This window comes from Euphorbia lathyris, chromosome 9 (assembly GCF_963576675.1).
Source record: "Euphorbia lathyris chromosome 9, ddEupLath1.1, whole genome shotgun sequence".
Taxonomy (NCBI): domain Eukaryota; kingdom Viridiplantae; phylum Streptophyta; class Magnoliopsida; order Malpighiales; family Euphorbiaceae; genus Euphorbia; species Euphorbia lathyris.
Genome location: NC_088918.1, coordinates 3,632,876 through 3,652,868, shown reverse-complemented (window position 1 = coordinate 3,652,868; position 19,993 = coordinate 3,632,876). Strand labels below are relative to the sequence as shown.

Genomic DNA, 19,993 nt, shown 5'->3' with positions numbered 1-19,993 from the left:
ATAGAGTTAAGAGTAGAAATGAACATTTCACTTATCAAAAGTTAAGTCAATAAACGAGTTATTGTAAAAATCGGTTGCCCCTCCCTAATATTATAATTCAGCCGGCAGTACTGGGGGCCTTAGGGTTGTTGAGTAAACTCAAGCTCGGGGTCTTATGGTAACACCTGAATTATCGGAAATCATTTTCACGAATACAGGGTAACGACTTGGATTAGGTTAGAATAATTGGATGAGTAAACTCATGTTGTTCTAACCTAATGGGCAATGTGGTTGGGATTGATAAACGAAACATATCAGTTACTAATGTGGTTAGTAACCCAATAACCTAGAAGTCGCATTGTTGATGTGATTGATTGCATGAATCTACCTAATGAATAAAACTTAGTTTGTTGAGTAAACTCAAGGTGAAATTTTAGGAGTTAGGATTCTAGCTCACTAAAGTGTTTTTTGAATATCCTTCGAATTAATATGGAGGGTTATTAATTTGGTAAAATAGTGGGAGCAATTTAAAAACATAAAAGTCTAACTTATTTAAATTGTAAATGAATTAAACAAATGAATAACATCCGTCACTTTTTCTCACTCTCAGGTTATAAACAAATCGTACTCTAAAACAATCATGTCGAAAACCGATCTAAGAAATATCCTTACCGATAACAAATTGAATGGTTCAAACTTCACCGAATGGTTTCGTAACCTCAAAATTGTTTTGAAGTTCGAAAAGATAGGGTATGTATTGGATACGTCGATACCCGCTGTTCCGGCCGATGATGCACCCATTGAAGAGATTGATGCCTATCAGAAGCATAGATCTAATGATGAACACGCGGGGTGCATCATACTTGCATCAATGACACCAGATCTGCAAAGGCAACATGAGGAGATGGATGCCTATTCTATTGCCATGCACTTGAAAGAGCTGTTCAGGAAACATAATCGATGTGAACGTTTTGAAATATCAAAACTGTTGTTTCGCTGCAGGATGCAAGAGGGCACATCTGTTATGACACATTGTGTCAAGATGATTGGCTATATCACCAAACTTTCTAGTATTGGCTTTGCGATGGATCATGAACTAAGTGTTGACTTGCTTCTTACGTCCTTCCCAGAAAGTTATTCCCAGTTCACCATGAACTACCAGATGAATGACTTACATACCTCTCTTGAAGAGCTCGCCAATATGCTCAAGACTGTTGAGCCCAACATGAAGAAAGATAAGGTGATACCCGCTCTTGTGATTGAGGGATCAAAGAAGAGGAAAGGGAATTTTCCCAATCCAAGATATCCCAAGAAGAACAAGGGAGGCAAGGCAGCCCAAGCCAAAGGAAAGCAAGTCAAGAAGCCCAAAGGGGAATGCCACTTCTGTGGTAAAGATGGGTATTGGAGAAGAAATTGTAAAGAGTACCTAGCTTCTCTCAAGAAGGGAAAGAACGATGCTTCAACTTCTGGTATGTTCTATATTGAAATTAACTCAATTTCGCAGTCTGAATCTTGGGTATTGGATACCGGATGTGGATCTCATATTTGTATGAATATACATGAACTAAAGCAGACTAGGGAATTGAAGAAAGGAGACGTGAATCTGCGAGTTGGAAATGGTGCAAGGGTTGCCGCGCTCGCGATTGGGGATTATGATCTACATCTACGATCAGGACTTATAATAGAATTAAGGAACTGTTTGTATGTTCTAGAGATGTCTCATAACATTATTTCTATTAGCTTTCTAGTTGATGATGGCTTTCATGCTTCAATTAAGAACAATAATTGTGAATTTTATAGAAACAACATTTTCTATTTTTCAGGAATATAATTAAATGGGATTTATATTTTGAATGATAAGATTTCTGCTTTCACAATTGATACCAAAAGACTTAGACTAGATAATTCAACTTACTTGTGGCATTGTCATTTAGGCCATATAAACCAGAGACGCATGCTTAAGCTACATCAAGATGGGCTTATAGGCTCAATTGATTGTGAATCAATGGGAACATGTGAGTCATGTTTAAAAGGAAAAATGACAAAAACACCCTTTAGCAATAAAGGTGAGCGTGTATCAGACACTCTAGGACTAATACATTCTGATGTATGTGGTCCTATGTCAGTCCAAGCAAGAGGAGGATTCAAATACTTCATTAGCTTCATAGATGACTATACTAGATATGGATATATCTATTTGATGAAGCACAAGTCAGAAGCTTTTGAGAAATTCAAATGCTTTAAGAATGAAGTTGAAAATCAAACGGGAAAAACTATTAAGATACTTCGATCTGGTCGAGGTGGGGAATATCTTTCAGAAGAATTTATGAATTATCTAAATGAATGTGGAATATGCTCATAATGGACGCCTCCTTATACACCACAACACAATGGTGTATCAGAGAGGAGAAATCGAACCTTACTAGATATGGTACGATCCATGATGAGCACCGCATCTCTTCCAAAATCATTCTGGGGCTATGCCTTAGAAACTGCCCTATTTACCTTGAACCGAGTTCCGACCAAATCCGCCAGTTCCACACCATTCGAACTGTTCGTTGGTAAAAAACCCCTCTTCTCTTTTATGAGAATATGGGGATGTTCAGCATATGTTAAACGCATTGTGTCAGATAAATTAGATCCCAAATCTGACAAGTGTTTCTTTATTGGATACCCAAAAGAAACCATGGGATATTACTTTTATCATCCAGATGATCAGAAAGTAATTGTATCCAAACACGCAGTGTTTCTGGAGATAGAGTTTCTAGAGGAAACACAAAATGGAAGCGTAGTTGAGCTTGAGGAAGTTCAAGAGGAATCATATGCTGAAACCGCGGAAGAGGAAGTCGAGCCCGAACCTGTTTCACTAGATGAAACATAAGTGTCATATCCCACTCGTAGATCTCAAAGAGTTCGTGAACTCCCAGTTAGATACGGTTTTCTAGTGGGAGATAACGAACTGGTTCCCGTGTTAGACGATGAACCCGAAACCTACGAAGAAGCTCTTGCTAGTCCAGAATCTAAAGCATGGCTTAAAGCCATGAATTCTGAAATGGACTCCATGTATACTAACCAAGTGTGGACTTTGGTTGATCCACCCAAAGGGATAAAACCCATTGGGTGCAGGTGGATCTTCAAGAAGAAGACGGACATGGATGGAAAGGTTAGTACCTACAAAGCTAGGTTAGTAGCGAAAGGATATCGTCAAAAGCAAGGAGTTGACTATGATGAGACTTTCTCTCCAGTAGCCATGTTCAAATCCATCAGAATATTGCTTGCAATTGCCGCTCATTTTGATTATGAGATTTGGCAAATGGATGTGAAAACAGCTTTCTTAAATGGAAACCTGCTTGAGGATGTATACATGATGCAACCTGAAGGTTTCACGTCGAAGGATGCAACCAAGGTTTGCAAACTTCAAAGGTCCATTTATGGAATTAAGCAAACATCTAGAAGCTGGAACAAGCGTTTTGATGAAACTATAAAACAATTTGGTTTCGAACAAAACTCTGAAGAGGCTTGTGTTTACAAGAAGATAAGTGGGAGCTCAGTCATTTTCTTAGTACTATATGTTTATGATATACTACTTATCGGAAACGACGTTGCAATGTTGCAAACAGTAAAAGTTTGGTTATCGGGTAATTTCTCCATGAAAGACTTGGGAGAAGCAGCTTATATCTTGGGGATTAAGATCTATCGGGATAGATCGAAAAGACTGCTTGGACTATCCCAGTCTACATATATTGACAAAGTCCTAAAACGTTTTGACATGCATGAATCGAAAAGGGGTAACTTACCAATGGTCCATGGTGTCAAGTTATCAAATGATCAATGTCCTAAAACGGACAGTGATAAGAATCGCATGGCTATAATTCCTTACTCCAGTGTGGTTGGTTCGATCATGTATGCCATGCTTTGCACTAGACCTGATGTGGCGTTCGCATTGAGTATGACGAGCCGCTATCAAGGGAATCTAGGATTTGATCACTGGATTGCTGTCAAGAACATTCTTAAGTACCTTAGAAGGACTAAAGATATGTTCCTCATATATGGACACGGAGAATTAAAAATTGAAGGATATTCAGATGCCAGTCATCTGACTGATGAAAATGATTATAGATCCCAATCAGGATACCAGTTTATCATGAATGGAGGTTCAGTTAGTTGGAAGAGTTCCAAGCAAGGAAGTGTTGCTTTCTCATCGACTGAATCAGAGTACATCGCAGCTGCAGAGGCGGCAAAGGAGGCAGTTTGGATTAGGAAGTTCATAACGGAACTAGGAGTGGTGCCTGACATTGTGAATCCTATTACTCTGTACTGTGATAATAATGGAGCCATTGCACAAGCAAAGGAACCACAGTCTCATAATGCATCCAAACATTATCTCAAGCGATATCATCTCATTAGGGAGATTATAGCCAGGGGAGATGTGAGAATAGAAAAAGTGCCTACTGAGGACAACGTTGCAGATCCGTTGACCAAGCCATTACCACAAAGAGCTCACGATAAACATCTTAGTTCTTCTGGTATTAGTTTCAAGAACAATTGGCTTTAGCTCAAGTGGGAGAATGGTGGAGTTTAGTGTCCTAAAGATAATTGTTTTAGGATATTAATATTAATGAATAAATTGTTTATTTGATTATTTGTTTAATCAGATATATATATAGCATTAATATGTAACTATATATATAAAGGCACAAATCTTTCATAAAGAAAGTAATCCTAAGTTTGTTTAAGTAATTATAAAGTGTTCATACAAGCATGAAGTGAGACTGTGCTTTATAATAAGATCAATAAACTTAAAGTAAACCCAAGTCAAGTAATATGTTATAGAGGTTGGTATATTACTGTTGAGACTTGCATGTAACAGTGTTTTCTGTCGAGACAGAAAGCTGATCTCACAACCTTTAGATATTTAGATATCTAAACAGTTATATGGATCCGGTGAAGGAGTTCATTAGGACTGGGACCCGACTTGAGATAACAGTATGGATTGATTTATCTAATGTGTCAACTGTTGAATCCAACCTGTACAAGTAAAACCAAACTCTTCGTTATATGTAACCTTGACACGTTCCATGGTTATAAGGAATTGACTGATAGGATATAGTTGATGAAAGATCGTATTATACTGTACCTAATGCAGAAAGGTTAACGTCAGTTATCAACCTAACTTCTTAATTGCTCTGGGGGAATATCATAGGTTATGCTAGTAATAGCTCGCGACGGTATTCCGTTATATATATATGTTGGAATTAATCGTGATGAATAATTTCAAAGGATATATACAGCTAGTGGCAATAAAGAACCTAATGGGTCGCATATGAGACTTGGAATCGGAGGACGAAAATGTAAATTAGTGAGACATAGTGCATGGGCTGAAATTTATATATTAAATAGGGATATTAGTTTGATTTAATAATTATAATTAGATTATGGTTATAAATTAAACTAAATGATTATCTGATAATATTGATTAGAAGTTTTATGTGATTGAAACTCTAATTAATTATCCCTAACAATAATTAAATTATTAATTTGATTGATAATAATTATCTAGATATAATTAGTTATTATTTAGATAATATTAAAGTGTTTATTTAATTATCTAATTAGTAATCCTATTCCGAATAAGATTCTAATTATTTAATTATCTAACACAACTGGGATTAGGGTTTTGAGAAGTCTATAAATAGACACCCTAACCCCTAAATTTCGACACACTCAATTAGAAGGAGAAGAGGAACCATTCCGTCTTTCGTCTCGGCTAATTTACTTTATTTCTTACTCCCTCTTTGATCTCGTATCGATTTCTGTTAGAGGCAATCATTGTGATTGCTATACTTTAAAGGTTGATTACTGATTAGTTTTGTTTTTCTGTTTTGAACAAAAACGTTCGTTGCTCACGAGTTGATTATAAGAAGTTGTGGGAACTTCGTTTGCAACTGTAGATAGTTCTTCACTAAAGGTATTACTTTCTATCCCTCATTGTATGAAATAACTATTAACAGATCTTGGAAAAGGGAAATAGATAAAATAGATAAAATTTTATTATTTCGCTGCACCTAGGCTTGTCTATTTTCCTACAGACACAACCTATCGATTGGAGCTGTTCAACCCGCAAGGAAGAGTCCCTCAGAGTTACGAAGGACAACTCCTGCACCCGCCCTGTATTGATCCGAGAATATACCAGCATCAACATTGCATTTCAGAAAATTATGTGGGGACAGTGCCATAGTCAACAACCCTACATTACATTCGGTGGTCGTTCAGTTCGGCTGCTTGTGCTAATTCCCAGCTGCGTAAAGTTTCAGCGGCTGTTACTGAGATTTGCGTGGATGGACCGGCCTGTATTGCCAAATCTTTTCGTTTCGTGCCTTCTAAATGCTCCAGAGCAGCATCAACACTTTCCTTTGATCAACTTCGGATATGCTTCCAAGTAAAGAAAACAAAAATTCCCTGAAGCTATCAGCTTGTGGAGCGTGATTTTCCACAACTGTCATCAATCGTGCATCTGTCCAAAGTCGCTTAGTTACTGAGCATTCGACTCCCAGGTGCCAGGTATCCTTCAGTTTGCATCCACACAGCACACATATAGTTGGAACAACAATTCCTTTATCAATTAAACGAGCTTCTATGGGAAGGTAATTCCGTGCAAGTTTCCAATTGAAGAATCGCACCTTCCATGGTAAAGTAGTACCCCAAATTAGCTTCCAATCTGCATCGAGATGAAGAGGATCATTTGGCTCCAGTTCTCTCACTGCCATGTTGTAGGCGCTTTTTACTGAATATCTTCTATTTGTAGTACGTTGCCAAATAATTGAGTTTGGGCTTTGTTGTTGTGGTCTGGTAATTTTTAGAATTTCATGCACATCTCGTTGATTAAACAACTCTTCAATCATCTCCAAAAAAAGGTGCTCAGTTTTTGTTAACTCAAACTCCATCGCTTTTGGTTATGTCATTCGTGATGAGTTCGGTCACTTTAAAGGTGCAGCCAATGACCTACTTATTGGTTTTTGTGATCCTTTTTTTTGCTAAAATTTTAAGCTTGAAAGAAGCTATGCCTTGGGTTTTTTCGATGGTCATTATCCGTATAGTGTTCGAGATTGACTCTGCTATTTTATTTCAGGCCCTTATTAACAATATCTCATATTCTAATTATTTTAGTCTTCTTGTTGAAGATTGTTCTCTTTATCTAGAGCTTTTGATAGCTGTACGTTCTCTTTAGTTAGAATATCCGTAAATAACGATGCTCATATTAGGTAGAGTGTTTTATTTTATGTCAGGTTCTGGAGTTTGGCTAGATGTCCCTTCTCTTTGTATCTCAAATACTTTGCTCTTTGATTCTTAATGGAATCCTTAATTTTGTTTTAAATCTATTCTAAAAATCACACACCATTATAACAATGAAAGTATCCTCTTAATGTTACAAATCAAAGTTCCCACAACAACATATCCTCCGTTCATCGAATTTACAGTTTCTCGAATTAAAATTTTACAATTCTCCTGAAGCAATACATCCGACTGATGCTACTTGTACACTTTTATTTGTTTAACATAAATAATCTCTCATAATTAAAGTGGTATACATCTCTTTTTTAAATGATCAGGTGTATTACTTTAGAAACATGATAGAAATTCTCAAGCTTTTTATGCAACGCAAGTGAACGCGTTAGCTATCTTGTATAGGAATTAATGGTAGTTTGCCTCCGTATATATCAGGCAGTTGACTCTCTTCGATGTCTTCACGTAGAGTCGAACTTAAATTTTTGTCATCAACAAAAACCATCTTGAAAAATGTGGTTACCATATATAAGTATAAGGTTAAGTTGCAGAAAGAAAGAGACGATGCTCAATCAAAATGATCTAAGGTATGTTTGTTTATCGAAAAATATAATTCAGAAAAATATTTTTCTGATCATTCAGTGTTTGTTTACTTAAGAAAATAAATAGAAAATTTTAAGTCAATCAATATAAAAATTTATAAAGAAAGTGAAGAAAATGTTTTCTAAACTTTTGGAATCCTACTCAATTCCTTTTTATCTTTTTGAAAACAGTAGTCTCCCACCACTTTTTTTTTTCTGTTTTCAGGTGTTGTAGCCAAAAATGGAAAAAATATTTTTATTTTCTAAAACATAATATTTTTCGACAAACAAACGATGCCTAATAAGACCAATTATAAAGAGATTCCTAGGCATTTTAGGGTTTTGTATCATGTTATACGTGGAATATTGACACTTCTGTAGCCAATCCCTAAATTATTTCCGGCTTTGTGGTATTTTTAGTACTCCGCCAGTCATAATGGTGCACCAAATTTATTTATTTTCAGATATTCAGAGCAGTCTGCTTGTCATACAGGAGAAATGGTGCCTGATGGCGAGATTCTCATATATTTTTTTTGAGCAAATAGCGCCATAAGTCTATCAGTCCGTCTGTCTGACAAGCAGACTGTTAAAGAAATCAGTTCGCCTGTTAGAATAGGTGAGCTGCTTTGACTGTTCGAAATTTTTTTTGGCACGCAACTATGACTGGCAGAGCGAACTAAAAATATCACAAAAATAGCAATAGTTTCAAATACATTATAAATAAATTGTTTATGAATTGATTATCAATGTGTCGATATTCTGTTATCTACTGATCTATGTTGCACGGAAACAAGTACGAACACAAAGAAACAGAAATTGAGGAAACGTATAGATATTAAAAATATAGGGATATATTTATAAATATCAAAAGTATAATATTAATTAAAATCGGTATTTATACTCAACAATTGTCAAGTAAAAAAATAAAAATAATTAGGAATTACTCTCAATTAAGAAGTTCTAGCTAAAGAGAGTTTCAATAACTAGAATCATAGTAGAAATTGGAATTGGATTGTGTTTGCAGGTGTGGAAACGGTTTTTGAGAGTTTCCGTTTCCGAAACGAACAAAAAACCCATAAATCAGAAATAGTTTCAAATACCACAAAACAAAAAATAGTTTCAAATACACCATAAATAAATTGTTTGGAGACACAAATGTGTCAATGTTCTGTTATTTACTGATCTATGTTGCACAGGAAGGGACACGGACACTAAAAAACGTTATTGCTAAAAAATATAGGAGACAGAAACGCGGGAAAACATGTAAATATAAAAAATATAGGGATATATTTATAATTATAAAAATTATAATAATTAGAAATTGTAGAACGGATTTTATCATCAATTAAGAAGTTCTAGCTAAAGAGGGAGTTTCAATTAGCTAGAATCATAGTCGGAAATGGATTTGAATTGTATTTTCCGGCGGAAAGGGTTTCCTAAACTAGAAACTCGTTTCCTATTTCCAATATTTACGGAAACATGTTGTACTGGCTTCCGGGAGTTTCCGTTTCCAAAACGAAACACGAACGCTATTGAAGAGGAATTTCCGTGCAACATAGCTACTGATAAACAGGTTCTTGGTACCATCTAGGTCTCTATTTTACTAGCCTCCATTGGATTTTTGACAAATAAATGTTGATATATATATATATATATATATATATATATTGAATGTTTGTCATACCTTCTTTTTGGTTTTGGCGTCAATGAAAGGGTAAATAGCCTTCCAAGCAGTCATGAATATGTATGGTACATGGACTACAAATGATTTGGCTAACCTCTCTGGGTAACAATCCTGCCAACAAAACATTCATATTAGTATTACCGTGTTCGGCTGGATTCATAAACGAGCCGAGTTGAGCACGGCGAAACTAGATTTGAAAGCCTGCAAGCAGGATCGATTATAGGTTTATGAACAAGCTCGATAATAATGTCCATGCAAAACCTCATGGGCAAGTTTGGTTTGACATTTTGTTAAGGCTTAATACATTTGTTGCCCTATGTACTTGATCCAAAATTTCAGCTGACTTAGCTTTCAAAAGTTACAAATAATCCGCTAATCTTGTCCAATTTCATTAAACAACCCCGTATTTTTAAATAGAAAATGGAAGACATGTTCTGTTGCGTGTCAAAGTGATTTTCACGTGTCAAAAAGAAAGTGTCAAATAGATAAAAGTTCGATCGTGTTCGGCTCAATTCATAAACGAGACGAGCTTGAGCACGACGTCGACTCGAAAGCTATCGAACATGCTCGGTTATAGGTTCATGAACAAACTCGATTATAATGTCCATGAAAACCCTCATAAGCAAGTTTAATTGAATTTTCTTTTTAAGAATTAAAGACCAATTTAGCCCTTAAAGTTGGCAACTTCGTACAAATCAAAATTTAAGTATCAATCTCAACCCTGAAATTGGCATTTGACAAATTGGACCAAATTTAACAAATTTTTAGCTATCGAAATTGATTGTATTTAGACTAATTTGTTAAATATTATCAATTTCAAGACTGAGTTCATACCTAAACTTAAATTTGGGTTAAATTGAAACTGGCTGACAACTTTAAGGACCAAATTTAAATAATAGTATTTCTATAAAAAGAAAATGTAAAACTGTACTGTTTTTATGTGAAATTTTAATTTTGTAGATTTTAAAACTACATTTTTTTTTTGTGTTTAAAGAATTTCAAATTAATTGTGAGTTGTTCCTGAGTAAAGTTCACGAACATAATAATTAATGAGCTATTCACGAACAAAACTTATAAACAAAAAATTAGAAGCTCACGAGCAGCTCAAAATGTTAAGCTCCAGTTCAAACCCGTTTATTTTTTCCGAACGGAACATGAGCAGATCAAAAACTCGGTTCGGCGCTCGATTAGAGCCGCAGTTAGAATTAGTTTAAATGAAAATCTGCAGAAAAGAACCTGCAGTATCGATAATACAGCTAGAGCTGCTCTGAAGTCACTATTAGTGTATCCCCATCCTTCAAGATCTGCAATCGCCACAAATTTTTCCTGTCCACGTGGCATTCTACGATCGAAGCCAAAGGTTAGATAAGCTCAAGATATCTAACTTAATAAAAAAAAAATTAGGAATAAGTACCAAATTGACCAGACGATCTACAGAAAGTGCAGATTTAATTCTAATTATAAATTAAAATCGTATAAATTTGATTTTTTTTGTTAGCTCTAAGTTACTAAAAATTTGAAAAATTTGGTTTGATGGTCACGTATCTTTCATATATTAATTGTTTAATTGTCACAACAGACCTTTCAAACATTAATTATGTTTAATATATTTAATATTAATCTAATTACAAAAATCCTGTTAAAATAATAACAACTAAAATCTCGTTTGCAACGCTGTAATGAACGTTGTAATGGAATGTTCATTATAATATAGACTAATTACTATATTTGGTTAGTCATATCATTTTTGTCGTAATTGAATCACAAATACATTACTCATTTTTTCTTTACAAATTTATGTAATACAAAAAATGTAATACAAGGTATGAATCTTTATTAAGACTGACCTTGTATTTTTATTACTAATAGTGAAATGCGGAAAAAATATGAAAACATAAAAACCGAAAAATACGAAAAAGAAAAAAAACGTGAATAAACCGAAAATGAGAAAAAATTAAAAAAAAGAGAAAAAAACGTGAAAATCGGAAAACAAGAAAAAACGAAATACATGAATAAGAAAAAAATGTGAATAACATGAAAATTGAGAAAATGAGAAAAAAGGAAAAGACCAAAAATAAGAAAAACAACGAAAAACGAGAAAAACCGAAAAATGAAAAAAAAATGGGAAAAAAACATTAAAAGACGGAAAAAAAGAAAATGCGGAAATGCGAAAAACGAAAAAAAAAACGAGAAAAACGTGAAGAAAACATGAAAATTGCATTTAACTAATATAAACATACGTATTGTAATGATAATTTCGTTTTTTATTAAATTCATTAAAATTTACCAACCAAACATGGTAATGGAATCACTATTCTATTCCATTTCATTACACTACACATTTGATTACATTATATTGGATCCTAAAAGCGTCTCTAAGAGACTCATTGTTAGAGTTTTTAAATTAAAATTTGAAGAGTCTGAGTTAAAAACTATCTAGACGGATGGGATACATTAATAGCCCCTGCTCCAAAAATTTATACTATAATTAGTCACAATCTGTTTGGACTTAAGAATGTGTAGCTTAGGATTCAATTTTGCTCTTTTGGTTCTGCCATTGATTCTTTGAAGCTCATTCAAATATAATGGAGTACAAAATTGGGTTACCTGGCACATATTCTCTCAAGAGTGAAGACTACAAAACCTGCAAGAGGTCGAAATATGCATTAGGGCGCTAATCGAGCCGACCCAAGTTTTGCTCTGTTCATACGCGGTTTGGCAAAAAATTAATGAGCTTAATCGAGTTTCGAGCTCGGTTCAAGCTTAAAATCTTGTTCGAACTCGACTCTTTAAGGAAATTAATTGTTTGTGAACTGATCATTTAGAGATGCTCGTAATTCTTTTCATGAACTTTGCTCGCAAACGGCTTGTTAATTCTGTTTATAAACTTTGCTTGCGAACAACTCATTAATTATGTTAATAAGCAAGCTCACAAACAAAGTTCGTGAACAAAACTAAGTAGTTTTTCATTTTCCCGTTTGTAGAATAATAGAAATACTATTATTAAAAAAAATCGAACCAAGCTGGCTTGCAAGCCTATTTATGAACATTATAATCAAGCTTTTTCATGGACTTATAACCGAGCTTGTTCACGAGCTTTTGAACCGAGTTTCGTCATGCTCAATCTCTGCTCGTCTACAAATCGAGCCTCAAAATCATACTCAAGTTCGGCTTACATTAAATGCACCATTGGTTACTGAACTTTTATGGTTGTCTCAAAATGATCACTCAACTTCAATCTGTCTCACCGGAAATATAACATGACTTCAACGTCAGCACTAGTCAACTTTCTCCGCTGATCGAAACGACACGTGTCTACCACTCAGCTGACCGAAACGACAAGTGGTTGCCACCTAGCTGACATGTGTTATTTTAGTCAGCTAGATGGCAACCACTTATCATCTAGGTGTCGGTCACATTTTGTTTCGATCAGTAGTAAAAGTTGACTAGTACTTAGAGCATCTCCAATAGAGGGTGCCCAAAAGAGTGCTAGCTGATGTGGCATCAGGTTTGTCAACTTTTGAAGAGTGCCTACTATTGGAGTGATTGTGGGTGCCAAAGAAAGTTGCCAATTTTTGGCAACCTCTTGGCAACTTTGTTTAATTATTTTTTAATATAAAAGTGGTCCCTCTCCTAAAAATAATAAAATATGGAGCCTTTTATTTTTAATATTTATAATAAAATAATAATTTGTAGGATTATAATGACAACTTTTCAAGCAACCTTTATTGGAGTATTTTTTAAGTAAAAGTTGCCAAAAGTGATGTTGATGAAAGAGACAATAAAATATTATATTTTAAGATTATGTGTTAAGTTTTGACACTCTTTTAGGCACCCTCTATTGGAGATGCTCTTATATGCTAGCCACTTCACTTTTCCGGTGTCGTTTTGCTCTTGAAGTTGTCGGAATGACTTTATTATGACAAAATTTAAAGTTGAATGATTTTATTGAAACAAATTAAAATTGAGTAACCATTCTAAGACAACCATTAAAGTTCAGTGACTTGTTTATGAATCGAGCCAAACACGATCAAATTTTTATCAAGCCGGACATCAGACGGCTCGGCTCATTTAGAGTCCTGTTCATAACTAAAATGAGATGTAACTTTCTCAATTTAAAAACTTACGCTTGAACTCTTCTATATTTCCAGTATATGGAATATGTTTGGCACCAAGAACAACCACAATGGGATGATTGTTCTTATCAAATCCTTGCATGAATATCTTGTTCTGGGCAAGTTCATTTGGAATTTCTGATGGAGAAATAGATCCATTAGGCATAAATGATCTTTTCCAGCTTAGGTACTTCAAGAATAATGCAGAAGCTTTTTCAATGTCCAGTTCACGAGCTCTCAAAAATCGCCTCATCATCAAATCATCCACTTCCTAAAAATTGACAAGCAGGAAGGGGTAAAAGCTGAGCTCTTTTTAGATGGGAATTAAAATTAGGCCTAATACACAAATAACCCCTTGAACTTGTCCAAATGTTGCAACTTCCCCCCTCAACTTTCAATTGTAACAACTTACCCCTCAAACTTGTCCAATTGTAAAGTATAACCCGTCAAACTTGTCCAATTGTAAAACATAACCCCAAATTGAATTTTTTTTTATCCAAGTACTTGAAGCAGCCGTAAAAACGTTTCCCCGGATTCGTATCATGCCATGAAATCTTCAATAGAGCTATTTCTCCACATAAACACATTTTCATCATCATAATATCTCAAAACTTTGAATCAAGAAATCACTAAAAAACGAATAGGAATAACGAAAAGAAGAAGAAAAAGTTGAAGAATTGAGGATTTGGTTACTTAAATACTGATTTTTTTGGGTCCAAAGATATAATTATCACATTCCACGAGCGTTTGCAGCTTTTGTATTTCACGTGTTTCTTCAATTGCAGTCCGTGTCAACAATTTGGGGTTCTGTTTTATAATTGGACAAGTTTGAGGGTTATGTTTTACAATTGGACAAGTTTAAGGGGTAAGTTGTTACAATTGAAAGTTGGAGGGGGCAGTTGCAAAATTTGGACAAGTTCAGGGGGTTATTTGTGTATTAGGCCTTAAAATTAACCACTCCAACTATTAAAATAAAAGAATATATAAAATTATAATTTAAAAAAGAAAATAATCATTTTGAAATTTTGAAATAATATGATAAAATAAAAAAAAAAATAGTTAAAATTACTTTTTTTATTTTTTTAGAAAAAAGTAGAAATATATAGGCCTAATACACAAATAACCCCCCGAACTTGTCCAAATGTTGCAACTGCCCCCCTCAACTTTCAATTGTAACAACTTACCCTTAAACTTGTCTAATTGTAAAACATAACCCTAAATTGGGAATTTTTTTACCCCGTATTTAAAGCAACCGTAAAAAAGTTCCCCGGATTCGTATCACGCCAAAGATCTGATTATCATACTCCACAAGCGTTGCAGATTTTGTATTTCACGTGTTTCTTCAATTGCAGTCCATGTCAGTAATTTGGAGTTGTGTTTTACAATTGGACAAGTTTAAGGGGCAAGTTGTTAGAATTGGACAAGTTTGAGGGGTAAGTTGTTACAATTGAAAGTTGGAGGGGGCAGTTGCAACATTTGGATAAGTTCATTGGGTTATTCGTGTATTAGGCCAAATATATAAGTATAGGAAATGAAAAGTAAAATTAATTTAGGGAAAAAAATAAAAAAAATAAATAGAGATTAAAGTGGAATTTTAAAAGAAGAATAGAGGTGAAATGTAGCAAAGGAGTGATAAGGGAATAAAAATTTGGATAATAAGATTAGACAAGTTTGAGGTAAATTCAAAACAAAATAAAAATAAAAAGACATAAGGTGCAAAACCTTAATGTTCACAGACCAGAGCAATTTTACCGCTAATATTGGTAGTCAAGAGCAATTTTATCTTCACGTGACAAGTTGAGTCAATTTTAGACATTATTATAAACACACATATTTTTTTCATTATTCTGCATCAATTGCACGTAAGTTGATTCTGAAAAAATATTATATATTTTTGTGATTTAATAATATAAAATTGAAGATTAATATTTTTAAATTCGGTGAAATATTTGAATTTTTCTTATCCAACTCATACAAAATATAATATCTTGTCATGTACACATATGAAGTGTACATGACAAGATTCATGACCGGGAAGACAATTTGATGGATAATTTCTCCAATTAATCTAACTTATCAACGTTTAGGGTGAAATTGCACCATTTTAGACGTTAGAGGTAAAATTGCTTCTAGGTATAAACGTTAGGGTATTTTTACACCTTATCCCAAATAAAAATAAAGAGTTATTGTACTGGTAAAAGGGTTAAAGCTCCTCCCGTGATATTATTTCATAACATTTGCCTCTGCGATATTCTAAAATTGTGTCATGTAAAAAAAAATTAACAAATTAGATAAATTTTTATTCAAAATGGGTTAAATGCAGTGTTATGAAAATTGGACAGAACTGACCGGTTCAACCGCGAACCAGTTAAATCTTTGGTCCAGTTGATTCTGGTTTTTTCTATAGCTATTAAATCGAACTGAATCGGCCGGATAAACCATGGAATCCAGTTGAGCGATTTGATCTGGTTAATTTTTCACTCATGTTTAATTAAAAAAAAAAATATGTACATAGAGAGATTTGAACTTGGAACATCTAATAACACTACCCACATTTTACCACTAAACTAGCTTACATTTCTTAAAAAAAAAAAAAAAAAAAAAACTTTCAACATGTGACTAATAACGACAATATAAATTATATATTATTTTAGAATCGGGATCCAGTTCAATTCGATTTAACATTGTTAAACCGTAGCACCTATAACCGAACAAGACATATGACCGGTTCGCAGTCTAACCGGTTTAACCAGCTGGTCCGGTCCAGTTTTTTTTGTTTCATAGAAGGGTCCAGTTTTTAGAACACTGTAAATGTTATGATACACAAGTCAATGAAACTTTTCTTTTCCTCCCCTATTTCTTTTCCAATCGAAGAAACCAAGCTAGAATATCTATTCTAAGTTTACGAAACAATTCAATTTGAAAAGTCGCCATTGTTAATCGCTCGACATATTCTCAATTCTCAGATGTACTCTAGCAATCTAACTAATGAAATTCAAACACAAGGCTTATCAAACTAGTTTTTCTACCTAATTCACACAAAAAAATCTACTGTTCTTCAATTAGAACAGCAATCAAAGCTCCATCATAACACATGAAAACGATCGGAAATCTCAATTTTAGCGAGTGAATCAGAATTTTAAATCAGCTGTAAAATAATACGGAAAAAGCAAGGAATGAAGCGAACCTTAGCATCAGGATCTTCTCTTTCAACATGAGATCTCATAATTTGAATTTTACTTCTCTCAATCTCATCGGTGTCCTTTCCGTTTTCTGGACTCATCGCCGCCGCCTCATTTTGTTTGTCGCCGTTACTGATTTCGGTATCCGACCATGTAAATAGTCCCCGGAAAGTCATGATAATTAGAAAACGACTGCAGATTGGGAGAGCTTCTGAAAAGCAAAATTGTGAATCAAATCGAGAGAGAAAGGAGAGAGTATTTGATTGGATAAAGAAATGGCGGGACGGACTGACGGAATCTGAGGAGAAGAGGAATTTTTCTGTTATGATAATAAGAAAACATCAAAACTGTGAGGGACATGGTTCATAAATTTATACAAGTTTTAAAAAGCCGGCAAAAAGCTGATCTTTCATTTTTTTCATTTTTCTCATTAATTAAGTAGGTGGCGAATAAAATAATCGGTAACACTTGTCACAGGGCCGGGTCGGAGCCAGGTCAAAGCCCCGTGTGACGCTGAGATTTTTCTGAGTCTTGATCAGCCAACTCCTATCGAAGGGGTCTATTCCCTTTGAACATTTCGTCCCGTATTCCGTTCTGGAGGGGATTCCTGTAGTTAAACCTCGTTTCATAAAGGCCCGCACTATTTTCTCAAAGGTCGGATGCCCGACTCTCTTAGTCCCTAGCGGACTAGGATGGATCGCTTAAACCAGTCCTAGCAACTGGCCCAAAGGTTGGTGGAGATTCGACGTCAGGTGACCCTGTCCCACCTAGGGATGGCAACGGGTAATGTACCCGCGGGTATCCGATACTACCCGATCCTAATGAGACTACCCATACCCTGTATAAAAGGGTATGAGATGGGTATGGGATCAAAACCATTACCCGTTAGGGTAATGGGACGGGTATGGGAATACCCCCTAGGGTACCCGGTACCCGTCATAAAAAAAATTTATATTAATAAATACCATTATTTTTTAGATGTAAGATGTGAAATTTAAACCCCAACCATTTATTTTTCAACAATTGAGTGATACCACTAAACTACTTTATTCTTATTAATTAAGGTTCAATTTATTCAATTTTTAGATTAATGATTTATTAAATTTATAGTTTGTTAAATTTGTAATGTTTTTTTATTTATTGATTCTTAACGGGTAAGGGTACACGCGGGTACCCGCGAATTAAATGGGAAGGGTATGAGATGCAAAAAGTATATCCGTTAGGGTAATGGGACGGATACGGGTAATTAAAAAATAAAAGGGTAAAGGTTTGGGAATGACATTACCCGCGGGTACCCTACCCGTTGCCATCCCTAGTCCCACCGATATCTAATTTGGCTTAATATATCATTAACTCTATGAACTTGTCCAAAAAGTTTGATTGACCTCTGAACTTTCAAACTATTCTCACAGCCCCTTTGACTTGTATCACTACAAGAAAACCATAGATCACCGACGGATATATCTGTTGGTGATATGCAGAAATCCGTCCGAAATTGACATCTCCGACGGATTACCAGCGGATTGAGTCGGTATAGGTTCAATTTTGTCGGTGGCCTCTCCAGCCGAAATAAATACCAACGCTTCGGCTGGAAATATTAAAATTTTGGGGCGGTTTTATGATCCGTTGTTGTTCCGCCGGTGATATGGAGCGGCTACAATTTCGCTGGTAATCAGCCGGTGATTTGTAGCGGAAAAAATTCCACCGGTAATTCACGATTTTCTTGTAGTGTATAAAATGTCCAGTTAAACTCCTGAACTTGTGTAAAATGTAATCAATTAATCACTTAGTTACATAAAAGTAAGTTATATGCGAAAAATGTATTGCATGCATCTTAAAAAAAAAGTAAAACGACTCGGATGAACCAATGTGAATGAGTGTAAGCTTCGTTGCCCGAACACGATTTGTGCTGACCACACTAGGTGTTACCGCGGTAGCAAGAGAGGCCAAGCGGTGACAATTGAGAGGTTGTCTAGGAGTATTCCTAGTCACACGGGAAGAGAGGTCAAATGGCAAGGCATGGCTAATATTAGAGAAGACAAGTTTTATAGTTGGGCAAGTACGAACCTTCTTTTTAATCTATTTTTTTTATGAATTATGTAATAACAATTTAAGACGTGAACAATACAAGCATTTAACTTACTTTTTTGCAACTGAATAATTAATTGATTATATTTTATAAAAGTTCAGATGGCTAAATGAACATTTTATATAAATTCAGGGAGCTATTGAGACACTTTAAAAATTGAGCGACCAATAAAACTTTTTAGATAAATTCAGGAGAAATGATGTATTGAGTCTTTTTTTTCTCATTAATTAATTAGGTGGCTAATAAAATAATCCGTAACCGATAACTAAATTAAATGCTTAATTTGGTATCCAAAAAGATTGAATGATTTCGTGAACTTTCAAAGTATTCTGATAGCCCTTTCAACTTGCATAAAATATCCAGTTGACCTTTTAAACTTGCATAAAATATAATTAATTAATCATTAAGTTGCAAAAACAAAAGTAAGTTAAATTTGGAAGATGTATTATATGCGTCATAAAAAAAAATAATACGAGCAAGTAAGAACTTTCTTTTTAATCTAGGCAAAAAGCATTATTAGGCCCCTGATCTTTTATTTGAATACATTAAGCCACTTATCATTTATTTTTTGTTTCATTAAGCTCTTTATGACAAAAATTTTAATTTTGAACATAAAATTCGGTTAACAGATTGTTATTCATTGCATCTGCATTTGAAATTTGTATTTTTTCACTGTTTGAAAGCAGTTTATTAGATGTATAATTTGAATATAAGAAAACTGTAAAAACTTTAATTCAAACTGTAAATTTTTTTTAATAATTTTAAGTACATATGAAGTTAATAATATCTTTTTAACAGAATTACATATTTACAACTTATTAATTTGGTCATGAAGGGATTAATAATGAGACCAAAAATAAAAGATCAGGGGCTCAATGTATCCAAATAAAAGATAAAAGGCCTAATGAACCAAAAAATGAAAGATCAATGGTCTTATGATGTTTTTTGCCTTTAATCTATTCTTGAATTACGTAATAACATTCTAAGATGCGTGCAATATATCTTTCGAATTTAACTTGCTTTTTTTTTTTTACAACCGGGTGATCAATTGATTATATTTTACGCAAGTTCAAATGGTT

At 34.4% G+C, this 19,993-nt stretch overlaps 1 protein-coding gene across 1 annotated transcript; it reads right to left on the bottom strand.

Moving 5' to 3' along the window:
- Window positions 1-7,377: 7,377 nt before the first annotated feature.
- On the bottom strand, window positions 7,378-17,172 carry LOC136205879 (uncharacterized). The gene is made up of 6 exons (XM_065996720.1): window positions 16,831-17,172; window positions 13,656-13,914; window positions 12,136-12,172; window positions 10,765-10,870; window positions 9,529-9,639; window positions 7,378-7,768 (listed from the first exon to the last, which is right to left on the bottom strand). The coding sequence occupies exons 1-6, from the start codon at window positions 16,999-17,001 to the stop codon at window positions 7,652-7,654; spliced, it is 801 nt and encodes a 266-aa protein (XP_065852792.1). The 5' UTR covers window positions 17,002-17,172; the 3' UTR covers window positions 7,378-7,651.
- Window positions 17,173-19,993: the final 2,821 nt, after the last annotated feature.

What these genes read in the sequence shown, in the direction of transcription:
- LOC136205879 (XM_065996720.1), bottom strand. Translation starts at nt 17,001, where the DNA reads ATGACTTTCCGGGGACTATTTACATGGTCGGATACCGAAATCAGTAAC. An exon ending in GAGAAGATCCTGATGCTAAG is followed by an intron (nt 13,915 to 16,830) that starts GTTCGCTTCATT and finishes GTCAATTTTTAG; the next exon opens with GAAGTGGATGATTTGATGAT. An exon ending in AAATATAGAAGAGTTCAAGC is followed by an intron (nt 12,173 to 13,655) that starts GTAAGTTTTTAA and finishes GACCTCTTGCAG; the next exon opens with GTTTTGTAGTCTTCACTCTT.